This window comes from Tachypleus tridentatus, chromosome 8 (assembly GCF_004210375.1).
Source record: "Tachypleus tridentatus isolate NWPU-2018 chromosome 8, ASM421037v1, whole genome shotgun sequence".
In the NCBI taxonomy this organism is placed as follows: Eukaryota; Metazoa; Arthropoda; class Merostomata; order Xiphosura; family Limulidae; genus Tachypleus; species Tachypleus tridentatus.
Window position 1 is genome coordinate 8,696,796 of NC_134832.1, and position 22,722 is coordinate 8,719,517.

The following is a 22,722-nucleotide window of genomic DNA, read 5'->3' on the forward strand; positions in this document are numbered from 1 at the left end:
GAAAGGAGATCCCCAGGAAACGTTTGAAAATTTAATGCTATGAGATTCAATTTTGAGCCATTTTAAGTTTAACTGTGTATAATGTATACATGCAATGTAATGTATAAAATTAAAAGAAGCAAGTTTTAATATATAAGTTGTAATTACAAACACTATGAAAAAATGGTTAGGTCATGACCTGACTGGTTCTTCCACTTTCCACTGCCCTGTTTTTATAATTTTCTTTATTGTACAGTTGTTATGGGCTTCTACTCTAAATTTAAATGAATTCAATTCATTAAACTAGCCATAAGACATGAATATTAGGCATATCACATTTCTAGCACTAAATTTTTTTTTAGGTTTTCTAAGAATTAGAAATGTGTATAATTACTTAACAATAATGGTATTTCAACTACACTATGATCATCACATTTATTGCAGATGACATAGTTTGCTGACTAGAGAGTTCATATCATTATAAGACTGGCTTAGATACAAAAAGTTGTAATGGCTCAAACTCTTTTTATATAACCCATATATTACAACAAAAATTATTATTGTGTGAATGCCTTTTCAAGTGGTTTATATTATATGTGGCAGAATTGTTGCTGTAGAAAATTATGAGAATAAAATTAAGATTGCTGGCAGGTTGACATAAGGACATTTTTGATTACTAATTATGGTTCATAGATGATTAACTTGGTATTGTGGATTATCAAAGTGTTTGGTTTGCTCATGACAAATGATTTATCTAAAAACAGTGTTCCAATTATAACTACTGTATCCCAGCCAGCCTCAAGAGCACTGAGCAAAACACATTATTGGCATTGGATATGGGAACATACTTTTATATAATCTCAATAATTTCTACATAACTAATGTAGCATTAAATTATAATACATCTGTCTTATAATAGTGTTTTATGGCAAGCATAATGAGTTAGATTTTGCCTATATCTAGAACATAATTAACAAACCTTTGGGCCTATGACCCACATTTACAGGGCTGCTATAATACAGATTTAATGTTTGAACTAATATTTTGTACTTTTCAGCTTAATGATAATTGTTGCTATAATGCATGTTTAATTTCTGTAACCAAGTTACAAATGATAGTTGAGCAACAAGATTTTCCTTTGTGCAAACCTAAGGGCCAAAACAATTCATTTAGTACTATTTAGAATCAGTGCAACCAGCTGTTTAGGAGGAGCTATGTGACACACACATTGAATCTTATTATATAGGTATGTAGTTTAATGCTATTTTCCAATATGTTTTCATGATTTTATTATATCAAAATAAAATAAAGGGTTTCTAACATGTTAGAAACTAGCTGGATTACCTGTTCCCTGGATGAAAGTGATGTAAAGTTGTGATTAATGACAGGTTATCTCAGGATGTGGAAAGTTGCTTCCATTATATGTGATTGCAAAAAAAACAACAAAATGCTTGCAAAAACTGCAAAACACAAAATGTAAAATCATACGTTTGCAGGCATCTTTGCATGGACCCAACAAACCTTCATGCCAGATTTAGTGAAGATCAATTAACAGGGAACAAAGTAGTGGTAAAAAACACAAAAATGTCCATGAGAATCATAAAATGGAAAATGTATGTATGGACTCAATGAACCTCCATACCAAAGTTGGTGAAGATCCATCTAAAGGGAGCAAAGTAGTGGTAAAGACAAATGTATGTATGGACTCAATGAACCTCCATACCAAAGTTGGTGAAGATTCATCTAAAGGGAGCAAAGTAGTGGTAAAGACTGCCATAAACAAAAAATGCAAAACTGAAAATTTGTATGTACCCTGCATGGACACAATGAACATCCATACTAAATTTTGTGAAGATCTATCTACAGGAAGTTAGGTAGTGGTAAAAAAATGCAAAAATGCCCATAAAAACTACAAAGTGCAAAACTGAAAATTTATATGTATTTTTTTTCATGGTTCCAATGAACCTCCATACCAATTTTGGTGAAAATCCATCGACACCCTGTGAAGTAGTTACATGGACATACAATAGACAGAAGTATTATATTTTACTTGTTTGACTAAATTTCTACAATATTGATGATGAGGGAATTTTTTCATGAAATTATGTTTTCACAAAGATTTTTTGATTTGCTGGAAAGTAGTAATAATTTTTTTCTTTCTTAACAGGTTGCTATCAAGACTTTAAACCCAAAATGGATGGAGCAATTTGATCTTCACATGTATTCTGACCAATCTAAGATGTTGGAAATCACTGTATGGGATAAAGATTACCATAATAAAGATGACATAATGGGCAGGTAATATATTTCTTGTTCATGATACATTTCATACTGCATGGTAAGGATGCATTCAATCATTTGTCGGGCTTTTCCATCATAATTAGAAAACGCCTTGAATACAGTTAGTTTTTTATTTTCATGGTGAAAAGCTAAAGTATTTTAAATCTGTTCCCTTGAGTTATCAAACCCTGAATTTTAGCACTGTAAGTCTATAAACTTATCATTGATCCACTGGGGAACCATGTGCAATTATAAACCATGTTTAGACCATTTTCAATCACATAACTCAAGTAACAAATTTAAAGTTAAGATTACGTAAGTAACTAACAATAACCCAATGGCGGTGTCATTTGAAACCAAAACAGAAATTAATACTACTATATCTATAAGCTGTAGCATTTTTGGATTAAAACAAATATGATATTCCAATTGGGTAATAATGATGTAATTAGAAAACATATTAATCTGTAGTTTATAAGGCTTTAATCATTATTGTAATGAAGAAAGTTTAAAAACAAAACAAAGTTATCTTTAAAGTGAAGGAAAGTGCACCTTATGGATAAGAATTTTCTACTAGTAGGCAGAATTCATACTTTTTAAATGTTGCCAATGGTTGTTCATCAGATTTGCAATAAAAAAAAAACTAAGAAAGTATATGGGGTTGCCCATATTATTGTTTCAATAACTTTCTTAAAAATAAAACAGCTTTTGCTATATTTCAACCCCACACACTAACACCTATATACTTCTTTATATGCCTCCCAGTGGCACAGCAGCATGTGTTCAAACTTACAATGATAGAAGCCAGGTTTAGATACCCATGGTGGGTACAGTACAGATAGCCTTTTGTGTAGCTTTGTGATTAACTAGAAACAAACCAACATTTCTTTATTTAGATATTTTGTGTATAAATAACAGTTTTTTGCCAAATTAGAATCAGCTTTATATGTTTTCCCCAAACCTTACAAAACTGTAAATTGTATCTGGATAAAGGTAGCTGTACTCATTCATGAACTGCACAATGCACATACCCATCAATATTTAGACTCAAAACATTGTGGTACAAAAATGTAAATAGATGCTATTATAATGTGTTTATAAATTTTTAACTTTCATAAAATGCTAAGACAACATTTTCTTCATAGTTAGTAAAAACTGAAATAATCACTAACTTATGGGGAATCTTTAAAGTTAATTAAAACAAAGTAAATTTCACTACATTTATTTGTTTCAAAATAATAACTTGAACATAAACTTTATCTCAAAATTGTAAAATTATTATAAACTTCTTCATAAACAGCATTTACAATTTCCTTTCCATCTACCAAAAACAAAGATTTTGAGGTGATCCTACAATTCAACACTCCACATCTCATTGACCATGAGAAAAGCATGATTGTTTGAGAAACATTTCAGCAAATTTTATGCTTTGGCCTTGAATCTCTCTAGAATTATCAAAAGAGTCAACATACGAAGATTATTTGAAATTGACTGGAGAAGCTGGGAGTAATAAACCAACAGGCTTTACAGAATAGAAATAAGATTAAGTTCAGTTTTGACCCTTAAGACATTTCTTATAACTCATAGTGTTTAGATATAAATATTAGTTGAGATTGGCTCAAAAAGCTTGGAGGAGTTAGGGTAAAGGAAACATATTTTATCTATATATACAGATTAACTTTTGATCAGAGCAAATTATCTTCATAGATAGCAACCAGAATTCAATTGAGTATTGTTAATGACTGTAGCCAGTTAATTAAAAATACTTTTTTGCACTTTATCTCTCTATCTATCTATCTATATGTAAAACAATAATAGCAATGTGGTTGTCTTTCTATCATGCTCTGTATATCCTTAACAGTTAACTGTAGAAATATGTATCAAAGTGCCTGTTTTTAAGAGTAACTTACAGAAAAATTATTCATCTTTTTTCAGTTTCTAAAATTTCATATCAATATCAACTTAGAAAAAATGAACATTTTCTACAAAAGGGATTTTTTTCTAGGAAGTAATGCACTGGAAAAATGTTTAGATTGTGCTCTTTATTCATCAAATGCATCAAAATGATTGCATGTACAGAGCTCAAAGTTTTCATTAATTTAACTGATACAGTTACGACAGAAAGTATTTGTACCCCTGCGTCCCGATCCCGAGTAGTTTTTTGCTCATAACTTAAAAAGTATCATGATTAGGCTAATAGACTTATGATATATTATAAATATTATACTAACACACATCTACATAAAAATAAACAAATAACAAAACATAGGGGTACGAACACTTTCTGTAGTAACTGTATAAGCAGTAAAGCTTTTATGCATAAAAACACTACCCTTTATTGAAAAAATAATGAATTTTTAAAAACTCCAGTTTCTCAGTACCACATTCAAAAATTACGTCAATAAAGATATAACCAAGTCCTCGTGTACAGTTCTACTGAAAGTCAGGTTCTTATTGTGAAGAAAATACTTTTAATTAATATTGCGTTTTGTTATAAAGAAATGGCTTTTGCACATACTACAGTTGATTTTCTGATTGGCTGAATCTTGAATAACTCATATTGTAATTTTTTTTTATAGATTTTTGTTTGTGATGCTATTCAATTTTAATTACACAGGAATTTTAATTACATACACAGATACTGACATACATTCTACATCCATTGTAATAAGATGCATTTATTTATCATTCCATATTGATTGAAATGAATGTCTCACTTTTGACATTTCATGTAGAAATTACAGCTGGCAAAAAATGCTCATTTTGTCAGTAGTATTTTCTTGAGTTCAGTGAAATGACATTGAGTGGTGGGATCCAATGGAAAAAAATCCCTGCAGCTACTTAATGAACATGAGTGCTCTATGAATTTACCCATTACATAGAAACCTAAACATTTTCTCAAAAATGGATTGCAATCAGTCAGTTTTATGTTTATTTATCACTATTTTTAGGAAAATTACTATTGCATTGTTTCAACTAGCATCTGCTAGCTATTTATCAAGATTAAAATATTTTGTATTATCAGTCAGGTACCCTCACTCTTTACAATATTTATGGCCATAATCCCAACAATATCTTATAAGGTGCCTGCCTTGGCATTGTTTAACTCTTCATGAGTACAGCTTTCAACCTTTTTAACTTAAGATGGAATGAATTAAAAAACTGGCAAAGCAGAGGGCCAGTAAAGTTGATAGTTTGGTTAAAAAATTAAGATTGCACTAGTTCAACAAAAAACTAGAAATTACATTTCTTGTTGGGAGTAAGCCACAATGATGAAGTCAGACCTGAGAGAATTGATTAAAAACTGATTTACAAGGAAAACTTCATGCACAATATACAACAGCCTTATAAATTGTGTTTCCTAGGACTACTAAGAAATACATAAAACCAGATTTTACTAATTCACTACAAAATTAAAGTTATAATACCTATTAAAATTATGAAAAAATGCAACAAAATACACCAGATAGTATTTAATTCAGTGCTTAATATCAAAATCAAAATATTTCGGTCTTTTTCCTTTGCCCATTCTCATTTCTGACTACAAAATCAATGTTGATTTTTTGTATCCTTAATATTAATAAGTTGATAAGTAATACAAATAAAACAACTAAGTGATTCATTAATGAATTTTTCTTTTATGTAACATACAAAAAAACGATGTTATTTAAAAAATAAATTTAACCAGGGGCAAAATAATTCCCAGTTCACCTCTGTTGTAGAAATACCCAGCATTGAAAAGAACTTGGATTATAGAGTTTTGTAAAAATAATTTTATTCATGAAATAATGAAGTTAATGATTATATAAATAATTTGGCATGACATTTTTATAAGTATAGTCAACGTTTTAGATTTCATTTAGAGAAATTTAAATCTTTGTGATATGATGTTGCTTTAATTCAATATAACTTTATTTTATTTTTATTTCCTTGTCATTGATAAAACACAAGACCTATTGCATGTTAAGCAAATATTTTGTCACTCGATCTAAATGTTAATCCACTAGCTACTACTATTAAGGCTCTTTTTAACAATTAAAACTACCACATTTGCATAAATAAACAAAATGTAAAAAAAAATTTATGAATTTCATTTTTGAATATGAATATTTTATCCTCATTCTACTAGTTTATTTTATAGATATTCTAACACTGTAAAATAGTTGTATATTTAACATACTTTTATTTAAAGAACTTCACATCCAGCAATATGTCTCTGACAAGGCAGAAATTATGAAATAGGATGTTTAAGAGTTAGGATGTTTAATGTAATTATAACCAGATTTGTGCTTATATTACTCAATAAACTACATGTTGAACTCGCACAAAAATTCTAAAAAATATTACATGATCCAAGTTATAGCAACCATAAACGTTTTTTTCTCAATTCTTATTAGTACATTTCCAAAATTATGAGAATATAAAATACTGTATTGTTTTGATCATTGTATACTTCAGTGGCTTACTGCAAATTAATTATTTATTTCAAAGCAACAGAATTGTATACTTTTTACCATCAGATAATTTAATAATATATTTGTGAATATATAGAAATATATATAAACATTTTGTTGCATATTTATTGTTATAATATGATTCATTATAACTGGAAGAAAGTTAAATTCATAATAATGAAGGAAAAAAATCTCTTAAGAAGAATTTCTGTTAATATTCAGTATTGATCTGATTATTAAAAAATACGATATATTTTATTACTCAGAATGAATTCATTTGTTATATGTTCAACAAGTGATCAGTTAAATAAACAGAGGCATTGCTAAGTACTTAAAATAGTTTGTGACTTCTGGCCCATATATGCAGGAATATTCAGCATTTTAATACGTTATCAATCATGGTTTTTGAAATCTCATTTTTTAAGACACCATCTGGGAAATTTGGGTACCATCAGAGAGAATTAGGACATGGGCCAATGTGTTAGTGTGACACCTCTGTAAATAAATATTTTAATTATTAAAGATGCAAAAACTGAAAATGAAATATTTAGAAAAGTAGAATTTATTTCATTTTTCAAAGATCATATTGCCATTAGACTTCTGTACTTTTATTAGACATTTTTCTGGAAAAAATATGATTCACACTGTGATAAATAGTCACATATTAGAAGATTTATATTCTTTAATTTCCATTATTTCTACTTTTTCATTTTATAACTAGTACAGGGTACATGCTTGCACAAGTCAAAGTACGTCTGAGAATTTTTTTTGAACTTTTGATAATATTTCAGTGTTTTCAGAGTGTTCTTTTGCAAGAATATACTGTTTATTTCATGTTATAAATAGTATTTGTTATGCATAAAATTATCCTGTATCCAATGACTAAACTAACTTAACCTCCTTTAATCTTTCTTTTGGGTGGATTAGGTTTGAAAGAGTATAATTATAAGGCTTTACAGAGGTGTGTAGAGTAAACATAAGTGGGTAGCCATTGAAGAGTCTTTAAAGGAATGCGACACACATGGTAGTGAGAGACAATGCCTTAAACACCAGTAAGACTGTTCTTTGTATTGTGTTTGCCTTTGCTGCTACTGTCTTGAAGAGGTGTGGCACACAGTGACAACATAGTGGAAGACTTTATGTTTATTTAAACTAGATAAGGAATGTTTGTATTGTGACTTCAAGAACTCCCACTCTTTAATTCTGGGGAAAATATTGCTATGCTTAGAAGGTAGTAGAAAGTAGACTACAACACACTGTACCTATTGTGAGTGATGCATGAACAAGTATTATCATGTCTGCATAATATTATGCAATAATTCGTTGATGGAAATGCAATTTGATTATCCAGTTCATCAAACAATTAATATCAGAGCTGATCAGATTTCATCCAGTAGCATAGTATCCATTTGAATCAGATATTTATCTCATGGCTACTATAAACTCAAAGTATGAAAGAAGATAGTAAATAAGATTACTTGCTTTTTAGAAACTCCATCTTACTTTCATAACAGTTGCACAAATTACACAACTATTTACCATATATATGTACACATACGTGTGTGTGTGTGGTTTTAATTAGTTATTTACTTTCATTGACACTTGAAAACATAATCTTGTTACAACACTTGTTTCCATGTTATGTCAGCTTTTGATTACAGGTTTGCTTTATGTAACTGAAAAAATAATATAATGTTTTCTCATGAAGGTAGGTAATGAGTAGTACTTTAAAATTAACTGACATTATATGTTTCAAGTATTCATAGGTCTTGCAAATAGGTGTAAAAAAAGCTAAGATCTATTCAGTAATCTTATTTTAAAGATATGTGTACATTAGAATGTTAAATGTTGCAATATGATTGTCTTTTCAGTGAGTTATCAATAGTTGTTTCACTTTTTTAGGTAATATTTGTTGGCATGACAAAAAAAATTTTAAACTGCTAATGTTATCTACAACTTTATGATCTAGATGTACAGTTGATCTAAATACTTTGGAGAAAGAAACAACTCACAGGATATGGAGGAATTTAGAAGATGGAGCAGGATCCATCTTTTTTCTTCTAACTATCAGTGGGATGCAAGGAACAGAAACAACCTCTGATTTACCAGCATCTATAGTGGATGCAAATGAGAAAGGAAAACTTCTTGCAAGATATGCAAGTTTAAATTTTCATTTATTTTTTGTTAACCTTATGGTGTATAGAATATGTAAAAAGAGGAATCTGTACCAGGATCATGCAAGTTTTTCTTTTATATCTTTTCCTGTTAATTGACTCTTTAGCTCAGTTATGTTTTTGTTTCTTGATTCATGTATGGCATTTAATGTGTCATCTTTCACAAAGTAACATATTACATAAACATACTGTACATATTACTTAAATTTCAACATGTTGATACAAAGTAAGTGTTAGACTTTATATCTGTTTTTATTATTAGTCTTATTATTCATAATGTTTCCTTTTATACTCTTACTGTATGTAGTAAGTAAATACTAAATATCTCTTTTTTTTGTACTGTATATTTCCCATCCTATCTATGGCATTTAAAATATTCCAAGTTGTAAGCTGTATATTTGATGTTTTAATTCAAATGTTTATTGCTTGAGGAAGCATACATGGTGTCATCTAGAAATTCCAGAATGTCAGATATTTAGAAGTTTCATGTAGAGTAAGGGGAAATGGATAGTGACGTAAATGTTAGTTAGTGTATTAGTTAACCAGTGATGTATTAAATGTTAAGTGAATCAGTTAACTTCAGTATCAGTCTATCAGTCAGTGAATTACTCAGTTCTATAATTCAGTTAGTAAACTAAACAGTAAGAAATAGTATGAGATAATATTTTGATGAAATTGGGTAAACTATATTTGATGAAAATCCATGCAAAAAAATTTAAATGCATCAGAATGCTGTCTCTCACTAATTTACCAAAGAGTTTAAGATTTTCTTTTGTTTATTTAATATTTTCTTTGAGAAAGAAAACTAATTTGATGATCATATGGTTTCTTTCTTTAGGGAATTTTGCACAGTCTAAGAAGTCTTAAAGATATTGGGCACTTGATTGTTAAAGGTAGGCACCTTATTCTGATTCTTACGGTTTTTTTTACATCATTATTGCTCAGAACAAATTATTTATTCATGCTTAGTTTATATAAATATTGTACATTTATTCTTTATATTGTAAGAGATGGGTGCAGTATTGTTCTTTTGAGACATCATGGACCTCTTTTTAGATGCTCCCTTGCATTATATTGGAGTTATTAAATATTATATAAGTATTAAAGGACAAGTGCTAAAGAATGGATGTCATTGAAAAGTTTTTATTTGTTCATCATTGAAAATGTTTAATAAAGCAAAACTTAAACATGTAAATGTTAAGTAATTTTCTTAAAACTTAAAGCCAGCAATCTTATCTACATTTAACATCCATGAACATTCAACCTGATATCTTCTGAATAGATTAAGGATCATGTCTTTAATGTTACTGATAAACAGATTCTGACAGTACTTTTTTTTTCAGGAAAATATCACAGCTACAAAAGTTTATGCAATATCAGTAAATAGAAGCATCGTGGCTAAAATAAGCAGCCATAATCTCAAAGTAGAAAACATGCTTGGGCTTTTGCTTTTTAGTATTTGTATTCATGATATTCATAACGGCATAATTAGCAAATTATTAAAGTTTGCTGATGATATTAAACTCCTGTGTATTCTAGTTGTATTGAGGGTTGTGAATACAACTGGATTTTACATAATTATAGTAAGTGAAAAGTAATGTATTTGGGTTATCTGGCTTTCTCTCCCTGGCTTTTTGTGTGTCCCATATAATTTAATGTTGATCACCAATTTTTGGCCTTAAAAATCCAACATATATCAAGCAGACTCTGTTATTCATTTGGTGTAGCAGTTTTAGATATACTAATTATTATGTCATGTATCCCAGTTAACCACAAACAAGTAGAAACAACAAAAGCTGTGTATAATCTGAGGTTCCAAACCACATCTGTGCTGATGAAATGTTACAGATGTTTTTATTTTCATTATTTGGTTTCAAATGTATATGTGATGAGTCTGTAATACATTTTTCACATTTAAATTACACCGATAAACAATCATTTTACATATTATTGTTATTTGTCAATATAAAATCTATCATATATGCTGAATGGATAGCTTTGATGCATGAAAATTGCAAATTTCATAAGAAAAAACTGGAAAAGAATATGAGGTTTTCTTGGATTTTTACTGGATTTTGTAAACTTATTCTCTTAACTTATATGGATATAATATGAAAACATCTTTGTTTATAATTTCTGAAATCTTGTTTCATATAACAATTCTATTGCTCTTCATAAAGGTTCAGCCATATAGAATACAAATATATTCATCTAAGTATCATAGAATCATGTTGTAGAAAAAATGGTTCACACAGTTATTTTCAAAATCATATAGTACTCCAAAGTTTGCACTCTATTTATTAAAAATCTTGAAATTAGATTAATTTAAACAAATGACACAGTATTACAGTATATAAACTTGATTCTGAGATAGGGTTTCCAACTGTCCTAGTTTCAGAGGGTCAGTCCTACTTAGAGATAAAATGTGTCTATTTTTACTACAAACTGCTGTTGAAGTGTTTATTTACTTCAGATAAAAATTGTCCATGTGAACAAGTGTGATGGGGGTGATCAAAAAGTAGCCTAAATCATATGGCATCCTTTATGGACAGCCCCATACAAATGAATCCTACTTCAAATTTTTCAAGAGTTGGTAACCCTATTCTAAGAATAAGTAAGGTTTCTTTTAAACTGTTTTGTTCAGTAAAATTTTTTGTTTGTGGATACTTAACCAGCAAATATAACTAAACATTAAAATATACACACAGAAGATATATTAAAATAAAGATGCTACATAGTTGGTTTATGTCTTCAAACCCTGGTCCTTTCTTTAATATAAAAAGCACTGTCATAATTTGTTTGAAGTAAGGTAAGAAGAAAAGTGTTAATGAGATAAACGGAGAAGCAGAGAGGCACTGAATGAAGAATAGATGTCTGGGTAAGAAAATTTTTATGGCTCTTTAGGAGTCATAAAAACTTTTTGGTAGTGAATGTGTTAAAATTAAAAAAAAAACAATAAAAACATTGGAGCCAAAGATTTACATTTTGTAAAAAGGCAGGAATATGACTGCATGTTGAACATCCTCAAGAGTAATATTCTAAAAACACAAGTATGTTGAAATCTTTGAGTGGTAGTGGAAATAAAGCTATGTATCACATCTTCATGAGTATAACATATCAGAAACACAGTTATATTAAAATCCTGAAGAGTAATATGACAGGAGGCAGTCTGTATTGAAAATCTTCGTGAAGAATAAAATAAAAACAGGACTACATTGACATCTTGAAGAGTAATATGGCACGAAGTAGTCTATGTTGAATATGTTCATAAACAACTTTCAGATTTTTATGGGTACTGATGGTTCAGATTCTTTACAATAACTAGTTGTCAGACTTTTTGGAGATAAATTTTGTCAAAATCAAACAGCCACTTATTTTAAAATAATATATTAAAACAAATCAAATGGATATACAAATGTTTGTTACACTGTTTATTATCACAGTTGTATCCAGAGCTTTAAATAATTGTTTCCTTTTCATCAAATTCCACACGGATTGGTTCATGCTGGTAATTTATGACACAATTTCGCAAGATGACTTATTCTCCTTTATTCTGTTACTGCAATACAAGAATCACCATTATATATTCTTTATGACTGAAAGCACTATTAGCAGTCTAAATCTAGCTACCTATCTATCTAAGTGTGTCTTACTAACTCAAAATACATTTTATATGAGCATTCATAGCCTGACTAAAGCCTAAAACATTGTAGAAACTATGAGACATGATGTCATGATGTTCAATCAAAACGAGAAAAACTTAGACTAGGAATATGATGCAATGTTACAATAAGTGTCAATTTACAACAAAGGATTTGTTTGTTTTTTGTTTTGAATTTCGCTCAAAGCTACTCAAGAGTTATCTGCACTAGCCGTCCCTAATTTAGCAGTAAAAGACTAGAGGAAAGGAAGCTAGTAATCACCACCCACTGCCAACTCTTGTGCTACTCCTTTTTATCAATGAATAGTGAAATTGACTGTCACATTATTACATCCCCATGGCTGAGAGAGTGAGCATGTTTGGTGTGATGGGGATTCAAATCCTTGACCCTTAGATTACGAGTTGAGTGCCTTAACCACCTGGCCGTGCCGGGCCACAACAAAGGAACTACACAATATGTTCATATATAGTTAGGTAAACAAACCTGTGATAAAATGTTGCTTCTAAAAAAACTAAATTTAACACTCTTACTACATTTAGATAATACAGATCATAACACTTGCGTTAAAAGCAAAGAATTGTGTAACCTAACAATAATATAGCAGAAACAAAGATTTGTGGAACATTTTCAAATGTATTATATTATCATCATAAGTAATATATAACAAAAAAAAGTGCATTTTGAGATCTTGAACAGCAATGTGACAGGAAGTTGTCTATGTTTAACATCTTCATTAGTAATGTAACAGAAACATAGATGTTTTCAACATCTTCAGGAGTAATGTAATAGAAACAAAGGTGTGTTCACTGTTTTGAAGAGTAATATAGCAAGACAGCAGTATTTTTTAGTTGCACAAGCAGTATGTTTATTTTAGTTACCAATAATTGTACTTATGAATATTTGGTAGTTATACCTACTGTTACAGTTAGCTAAGTTTTAGTTTCAATCATTATTTAACTAAATACAGCAGTTTGATTCATATAAGTATTTTTTGCTATCTAAAAAAATCTCAACACATGTGAACATGTAAAAACTAATCAAGGTCTGAAAAAACATTGATATATAAAAAGAGTTAAATGCAGTCTATTTGAATATATATTTGCAACAAACATTATGAATACTGCTAGTCTAACTATTGAAAGGAAAAACTCAATTTTGAATAATGCAGTACAGAGTTCAGGTTAACCTGAAGATGACCTAAGAAGGTCAACATGTTGTTCTCTGCTTTGTTAGCAACAGTGTTAATACCTATACTAGCCCTCCTACAATTAATTTTTACTTCAAGTGGGTTTCTCGTCATCACAAATTAAGGCAGTTTTATTTTATTAATAGTGATTGACAGTGTAAGGACTATTTTGAAGGATTAAATGATCCCTTGTTGTCCATATTTTAATTTATGACTGTGGCTTAATTAATTGATTCTGAACAAGATGACAATAATAATTCATAAAATTCCACTTTCATTCAACATATAAGTAGCAACTAATGTTAGTGGTTTTAAGTTCTTATATGTGTAACATATTTTGATAGTCAGAATTAATTGCAGATGATATGGGTTGTTAAAGATTTTGATAATACTGTAAATTCTGAGTTAAATGTGATAAGAACAAATAATCATGACTGTAATGCTTTTTGAATATCTTAATTTAGGTAGATGTTGCTGGAATCAAAGGATATAATATTAATTATTATATTTTTTTACAGTATTTAAAGCTCAAGGATTGGCTGCAGCTGATATTGGGGGTAAGAGCGACCCCTTTTGCGTGGTAGAACTGGTGAATTCTCGACTGCAGACTCATACAGAATATAAAACCCTGACTCCTGAGTGGAATAAGATATTCATATTGTAAGGAAACTATCCAGTTTTTAAATTTAATCTTTTTTTCTTTCATGTCATCTTTTTCTTTCTCATACGTAATGTCTTTGTACAAGTATGTAGAAGTGTTTGTAACAAATATTTTTTGCATTGAACTCTGTAGATTGTAGCATCTTTTCATAGTTACAGATAACACTCTTGTTGTAATTCTATGACTTGTGTTAAAATATTAAGAATAGGATCAATTAGTTTATTTTGGCTGTTTCATTATTTAAGCTAAACTATTAATAAACTTTAAAAAAAACAGAAAAAATCTTAAGGCCAGTCCTTATCATTTATATATTTATCAAGCCTTCTTTTACACTCACTTAAAGTTACTACCTTCACAACATCCAAAGGCAACCCATTCTAACAGCCAACTGCTTTTTTAGAAAAATAAAACTGTCTCAGCTTAAAATGGTTCCTTCTTTTCCAAAATGTATATATGTGTTTCCTAGCCCTACTGTTTTTGCCATTAAGTATGAAAAAGGATGATGCCTCAACATTATCAATTTATTTTACAGCCTTCAATACCTCTGTCAGATACCCTCTAACTTTCTTTTTATTCAAGACAAAATAATTTCAGAGACCTCATCTTCTCCTCATATGACAACCCCTTCATCCCAGGCACCATTCTAGTAATACTCCTTTGAAACATTCCCAACAATTCAATGTCCTTCCTAAGGTAAGGATACCAAGATGAAAATAATACTCCAAATATGGCCTAACAAGTGATCTGTACAATAAAATCATAACATCTTTATACTTGTATTCAATACTTTTGTAGATACACTTTGAAATCATATTTACTTTACTGCTAGCAACTACACACTGCTTGGATGGCTTTAAGAGGTGATCAACTATTACATCAAGATCCCTTTCCTCCATAACACTATCCAGATAAAACTAAGAAAGTTGCTCTTTGGTGGTCTGTTCCTATCTTCAACTGTTAAGGCTATTTGCATCCAAATTATAGTTACAACTCAAATTATAATAACCCACATGCCTAAGCAGTCTTATCTATTCAGCAAACTGGGCAATTGCCTGGAGTCCCACGCATGGAAGGGCTTCTGATGCTATGCTTTTTTAATCTACTTCCAAGTTTTCTTATCATTTATAGAGCCCAATTTTCTAAATTATATATGTAACTCCAGAATTATTAAGACTGATCCTGCTCACATATATTATCTTGCATTTATTATTATTAAGTCCCATTTGTCATTTATTTGCCCAACTCACTATCATTATTGATATAATTTTTATCACTTCATTTGAAAAATGGAGTTACATTAGCTAACTTCCAATCACCTACCAATCTCATAAATTTATGATGCTTTTCTTTAATTTTATTCTTACCTTCTTTGTGAGCCATCCTGGTTTTTCTACTTGCAGCTACCTTTTTCTTTTTGTAAGAAGCATGCTTACTTTGAATATTTAAGTGTATATTTAAAAGTTTTCCACATCTGATCAATGTCTCCAAATAACCCAGCTGCCCAATTCACAACAAATAATAGTTGTCACATTTTTTCAAAATTTGTTTTTTATTTGAATTTGTAACAAAATATCATTATTCATTATTTCCATGTGTAGTAAAGCATTGAACATAATGGAGCAATGATCATTCGTACTCAGATGTTCCTCAGTTTCTATACTCTAAATTTATAACAAAATTGCAGTAATATTAAAATAGTAACAATTAAGCTTACCCTCAAATACTTTCTGTATTTGAAGTTAACAATAAATCTAAAATAACAATCTTTCTATTAGGTTAATTTGAAAAAAGTGGTGAAGAAAAGCATCTTGATCTGTTTCCAAAAAACTTTCTTCCTCGTGGTTTGACTCTAGTGTTTCCAGACTTGTATGCCTGAAATTAAAATCACCCATAATTGCAACTTGATTAACAGCTGAAATCTTAATATTATTGTAACGTTTCTCACTAATGTTGTCAGTATCATTTGGTGGTCTGTAACAAATTCCCACTGAAAGCATTTTCCCTTTATATCTGTTAATATAAACCAAGATGGATTCAATCTCCTTGCTATTATCTTTGTTATCCTCAACTTAAACGAGATACAACTCACATTTTACATATAAATTCAGTCCTTCCCCCTCCTTTAGTACTCTGTCCTTATTAAATTGCCTGTAAATCTATATTTCAAAACGTTTCTGTCATTAAATTCATATACATTTAACCATGTTTCAGTTATTTCAATTATATAAAAATTCTCCATTCTTACCAGTGCTCTAAAGTCATCAATTTTATTTCTTATACTTCTAATATTAAAATAGTAACAATAAAGCTCATCTTAATCACTACTTCTGTTCTTATTTCCTATGCTAAATTTTTCTCTGCCTCTTATAGCTTTTGCATTTAGTCTATCCTGGCCCTCACCACTACCCAGTTATAGTTTAAAACTTCTCTTTCAGCTGAGTTAATAGCCATTGCAAATGAGCCAGAGCTAGCTCTATTTAAATGCAAGTCATTCATTGCAAAGTGTTCCCTTCTTCCACTTAACAAGTCCAAACAGTCTATCTGCTCATCTTTACACAATAACCTAAGCCTAGCATTTATCCTTAATGGCCTACTTATAAGTTCATCCCCACAGTTAATTCTGAGCAGTATCCCTAACAAAATTACGTTATGGCCGTTTTCTTTAAATGCCTTTATCAACCCCTAATGCTCATTAATTAGCTCTGCTGACCTATTTTTTCCTATATCATCAGCCCCTATATGCACTACAAAAAATTGCAATTCAGCTAGTCACCTTTATTACATCTCCTGCTCTGTCAATAATATCCTCTACCTGTACCCCTGAGTAGATAATCTGATTCTCTTCTCCTTATTTGCCCCACAGACTTATCCACACACCTTATCAAGAAATCACCTATAACTTTAAACTCCTTAACATTCACATCCTTCTCTGACCCTTTTGTTTTTCTTACATCTAATAATTCCTCACCAGCAGAAGACTGAAACTTGTTGCTCAAAGAATAAGCTTATTACAATTAAAATACACTATTTTTAGCCCTAATAGTACTCTTTCAAACTTTCTGAAGGTTGTTGTTAGCTGGTGTATTCTTTGCATGTAAAAGCTTAAGCTCCTTCTAAAATCCTGTTGCAATTTCTCACAGTCTACGCTTCTCTTTATCTATTGCCTCTACTTTAATTAGGATAGCCTCCAACATACAAACTGTACATACAAATTGCACATCTTTATTACTGGATTCCTTAAAAGTATGTGCACCTCCTGCTAGTACAGAGACAAGTCTATGGATTTACAATGCTAAAATCAGGGGTTTGATTTCCCTAAGTGGGCTCAGCAGATAGCCCGATGTGGCTTTACTATAACATACACATACACAAAAGTACACGCCAGTTCCAAGTTCTCAGATAAAACTAACTCATTGCACCCACTTCATCTAAAAAACTGGATGTTTGATTTGTACTTGTAGTCTGAAAATAAATACCAAATACCAGCAGTTATTTATGATCATAGTAAACAGAAAAATTAAATTTAAATAATGAAAAGTGGTATTTATAACTATTTATTCAATAAGAAATATAAATTACTTGGCACAATTTTTCAAAGAAATTGTTTGTTAACTTTGAAATTAAAACAATAAATACATATTTCAACATCACACATATTCTATGATTATTCTTTAAAATAATAAATATTGTTTTTTTTTTTGGCAAAAAGTCAGGTAAAGGACATCCATTCTGTGTTGGAGGTTACTGTGTATGATGAAGATCGTGATAAACGGTGTGAATTCCTAGGAAAAGTTGCCATCCCTCTGCTAAAAGTAAATTAGTATTTACACCTTAAATGTTTTTGATTAAGTTTATTCACCTAGCAAATGATATAATGCTGACGTTTTAATAAAAAATCTTCTATAACTTGTATAACCCTTTTGATAATCTTTGACTAAAATGTTTCTAGGAAACTGACTAAATTGTAAAACACTGTTACATAAGAAACACAAACATAAGGAAATATTTATAATATGCAGTTTACTAGTGGAATGACAAAAGTGTATACTTTCATAACTTACAAAATCTGCTAAGCTCAGTAGAGTTCACCAACAACATGACAACACAAACTTATAGGATGATTTCAAACACTATTTCACATTCTCATAAGGTCTGTGAGGATGAGTTAACTGACAACACTATTACACAAAGTTAAAGCACCTGTTAAATCTTGATGATCGTAATATTCACTGATATTGCTTTATATTCACGTAAGATCTGCTGAGTCTCGCTGATTTAATCAACAACTCTGATAACTGAGTAGTAATAAACAGAAATAATTTCATTAGAAATTTTTTACAAACTTTTTTAAACAGTCATCTATAAAAGTAATAGGATATCAGCCAATAAGTTACTACCTTAATGACACAACATGCAAAAGTGTCATATATTTATGGTATTTATTATATATGATATACTGTCTTTTATAATGGAGTACTAAAACTTTTTTTTTTCTGGATACTTGATTTTTTAACAGATGTATTCCTAATATTTTGAAGTATAAAACTGAAAATATATTGTTAAAACTTTTACACATGTTGACACCAACAAATCAAACTTTTATTTTATTGCTTTTTGAGTCCTAAGCATTTTATACTAAACTAGTAACTCTTGTTCAATAAACCCTTAAAAGAATAAAATCTCCTTTCAATAGATCAAGAATGGGGAGAAACGATGGTATGCATTAAAGGACAAAAAACTGAGAGGTCGTGCCAAAGGTCAGATTCTTTTGGAGCTGGACATTGTATATAACCGTGTAAGTTTTGTAAATTATTGTTTATGTGACATACGAACTTACACTAAATAGTTTCATATTTAAATTATAGCATTTATGGTCTTTTGTATAAATTTAATTTACTCACATTTATTGATATAATAGTAGAACCCAAAAATCAGTTAGTTCGTAATGTTAAGAGATAATATAATTGAGGAATTGTGTGTGTACATTACCATATGTAATAAAAGGTTATATGTGTATATTTATTTATTAAAAGTGTAGTTATCTTCTGTTTTTCTTCTTATAACAAACCATTGTTATAAAAATATGTAATATGTTTTGAGTAGTGACTGATTGCAAACTAAACTTACAATTTTATTTGAGTATGCATGTTAAATTTCTATCTTAATAGTGTTGCACTTTTATCATAAATACAACTTTTTAAACTTATCAATGTGGTGTTTATACACACAATATTTTGGTTACTATTCATTAGCTTCATTAAAGTATCTTTCAAGCAAGATCATTTCAGATAATTTTTGGTCATGTTTACATTGTGCTTCTCTGTTAAATCAGTTTAGTGTATGTAAATCATGAATTATTTTATCATAAGATTTGCTTATAAATGAATTGTGTTAATAATTTTTCCTGATTATAATTTTCTAGAAAATTTTTAAAATAACAGTAAGGTTAAAAACATTAATTTTTCTAATTATCAAATCAGTTTTTGTGACTAATTAAATTTCTTAATTCATTTATTCTTCAATAAATTAGATGTAAAACAGATACAAATATTTTCTATTATGTAATTAATAATTTCCACAATTTGTGTTTTGTAGGTAAAAGCAAGTATTAGAACATTCAATCCCAAGGAAATTAAATACATACAACCTGAGCAGAAGTTTAAAAGATTGGTGTGTATTTTTGTTTGCTCATTTTATTAGAACCATATGATCATATTTTTGTTTTATAATAGAAACAACAAAATCTTGTTTATTTTTATTTTTGTTATTGTGATGAAAAAGCTTAGTTATGATACAAATATAAATATATATTTTTTAATTTGTTGTCAATTAAAGCTTGAAAAGATAAGTGAATTAAATTTACTTTAATTCTCATACATAGTCTACTTTGGAGAAACAAATGAGATTCTCTGTGAACAAGCTTTTGGATTCAAGAAGACAGAACAAAATCATCTGCAAACAAATTTGAACGTTATTGTATATCGTATTTAGGACCAATATGTTGCTGTTTACAATAGTGGTATTTTAAAAAACTCTCTTTCATTGGAATTATACGATTATTATAAAATAATCTATACTTCTTAAACATTGATTTTTTTTATGTGTGTGTTTTTTATTTTCAATATAGATTTTTATGAGAAATGTAAATAGAGTAAAAACAATGGCACTGGATTTTGTTGAAGTGGCCAAATTTCTTAATAGCTGTTTCCAGTGGGAATCTGCTCCACGAAGCATTGCAGCTTTTATTGTAAGTGTAAATTCATTTTATAACTTCAACATTTTGACTTTGTTAGGATATATTTTTTCAAGTTAATCAAATAGTATACTAATAGGTTTAATCTAAAGATGGGAATATTCATAATAAAATCAGAGAAGCATTACTGTACTGAGAGTACTTTAAGAAAACATACTCTCTGCTAATTTATTTTCATGTATAAAAGCAATAAAAAGAATCCAGTGAATTTACAGGATGTATATAAATAAATGACTTGAAAAGATATTTATATTATGCCCTGAGTTCTTACTTTTCTGTTGCAATTATTTGAAGCAGTAAAAAGAATTGATAGAAAAATATGTGACAGAAATTACCAGCTCATATGCAGTGTGTACAATTTTAAAAACATTACTTCAAGTATATCTTTATGCAATATTTGTACTTCATTTATGTGGAGTAGGGGAAATTTACTTCATACTGTAAGCTATTTTCTGCTATGAACAAGCTGCTTTTGTGTTCGTCATTTTAAGAATATGATAATTATAAAAAATATTAATTTTGTTTTCTTTTAAGAATTATTAAAAATCTAGAATGTTTACCTGTAGACTTTTTAATTTCACATTACAAAGCTCTTAGAGTTATTGATGACTATTGACAGGTTTTAAGCACAGAATTTTCTAAATAATTAGTGACAGAAAGAGTGCCACCATGGTTACCTGTTATGTTTGTTAGTATCAAACATTTTATTGATTGATGTTGTTTTATGTTTCATATTTTTCTAAGACTTAAACCTATTTTGTTAATCTTTACTTAATTCTTCAACATTTACTTGAAGCTGAAATAAACATACATTACTGTTTTTCAGGCTTTTCTCATCATTACTTACACAGTGGAGTTATACATGGTGCCCATTGTCCTTCTCTTAGTATTTTTGAAGAATTACATTATTATCACTGTGACGGGATTAAGCTTTCTTAATCGTGATGAAGAAGAGGTAGTTATAGAGTATTTTTTGTTTTATTTTATGTTGTAGATTTTGTATTTTATAATATCTAACTATGCACTGCAAAGATTATTGCTATACAAATTATACTTATAATTAAAATTATGGTAACCCTCTTGCATTATTTTGCATTTATTAAAATTCAATCCATCTGCCATTTATTTGCCCAACTCACTAAGCAACTTAAATCCTTATGCCCTACAGAACCCCTTTTCTTGGTCATGAAAATAAATAGTGAAAAGTATGTATGATTCCACATCTTGCTTGATACGAGTTATTAAATTTCACATACGCAATTTTTTAGTCTCTTATATTATACTAGAATATAAACATCTTTGTCATATCAACCTCAAATACGGTAAAAATATGCCCTTTTATGAGTTTTAAAATAAAACATTTTTTAATTATATTGGGTGAAATTAAGTGATCAGTCATCACTGTTAGAAACATTCTTATGTTAATTTTTTTTCAGGATTTTGAAGATGATGAAGAAGAAGAAGAAGATGATAGTAAAGACACAAAGGGGGTAAGTTAAAGTGTCAGAAAATTTTGGAAAGAGCCTTGTTAAATATTTTAGCTTATGACATGAATCAAGATTCTTTGTATAAAAGTGCAGTGCTATTGTACATAAAAAATAAGTACTTTATATTAATGTATAGATTATTAAAGTGAGTAAACAAAGATTGTCTTTTTATACCTTATCGTGAACTTCATGCTACTGTAGAATGAAAGTAGAATGTGTATAATATCAATAAATATTTTGTCATTTATATCTTAAGAAAGTAATGTTTCTTTTTTTTTGGCCAATACAACAAACAGAAATAAAAATGATTAAGATTAATTAAGAAATTAGCAGTCATATGCAATATGTTACTGATATATAATGAGGTTTAACATTTATCACTACTCAGGAGCTGAGTTTTAATATTTTATTTTAACATATACAACAATTGCAGGATTTTGGTAAGTATTGGCTTCCACTTATGTATTGTTTATGGTAAGATATGTACATGTAGTTATTACAGACTTTGTTACATACAGCTCATCCTAGCATATTAATAAGGATGAGAAAAGATGTAACTACTAGAGACTGGTAATAACTGGTCTCA

General features: G+C 29.3%; 1 protein-coding gene and 1 long non-coding RNA gene across 3 annotated transcripts in view; one reads left to right on the plus strand and one right to left on the minus strand.

The window, feature by feature from the left end:
- Positions 1 to 22,722, plus strand: part of LOC143258493 (multiple C2 and transmembrane domain-containing protein 1-like) — a 135,634-nt gene that overhangs the window by 96,587 nt on the left and 16,325 nt on the right. The window contains exons 7-16 of the mRNA XM_076517543.1: positions 2,147 to 2,277; positions 8,683 to 8,869; positions 9,726 to 9,780; positions 14,254 to 14,395; positions 18,106 to 18,208; positions 19,090 to 19,191; positions 19,992 to 20,066; positions 20,524 to 20,643; positions 21,476 to 21,604; positions 22,086 to 22,139. Coding sequence (XP_076373658.1) covers positions 2,147 to 2,277; positions 8,683 to 8,869; positions 9,726 to 9,780; positions 14,254 to 14,395; positions 18,106 to 18,208; positions 19,090 to 19,191; positions 19,992 to 20,066; positions 20,524 to 20,643; positions 21,476 to 21,604; positions 22,086 to 22,139 — 1,098 coding nt within the window. The remainder of the gene's footprint in view (positions 1 to 2,146; positions 2,278 to 8,682; positions 8,870 to 9,725; positions 9,781 to 14,253; positions 14,396 to 18,105; positions 18,209 to 19,089; positions 19,192 to 19,991; positions 20,067 to 20,523; positions 20,644 to 21,475; positions 21,605 to 22,085; positions 22,140 to 22,722) is intronic.
- LOC143258495 (uncharacterized) overlaps positions 15,929 to 22,722 on the minus strand; it is a 61,440-nt gene continuing 54,646 nt past the window's right edge. For both annotated transcript variants that reach the window (XR_013032319.1, XR_013032318.1), the window contains one exon: positions 15,929 to 16,268. This is a non-coding gene — a long non-coding RNA (uncharacterized LOC143258495). The remainder of the gene's footprint in view (positions 16,269 to 22,722) is intronic.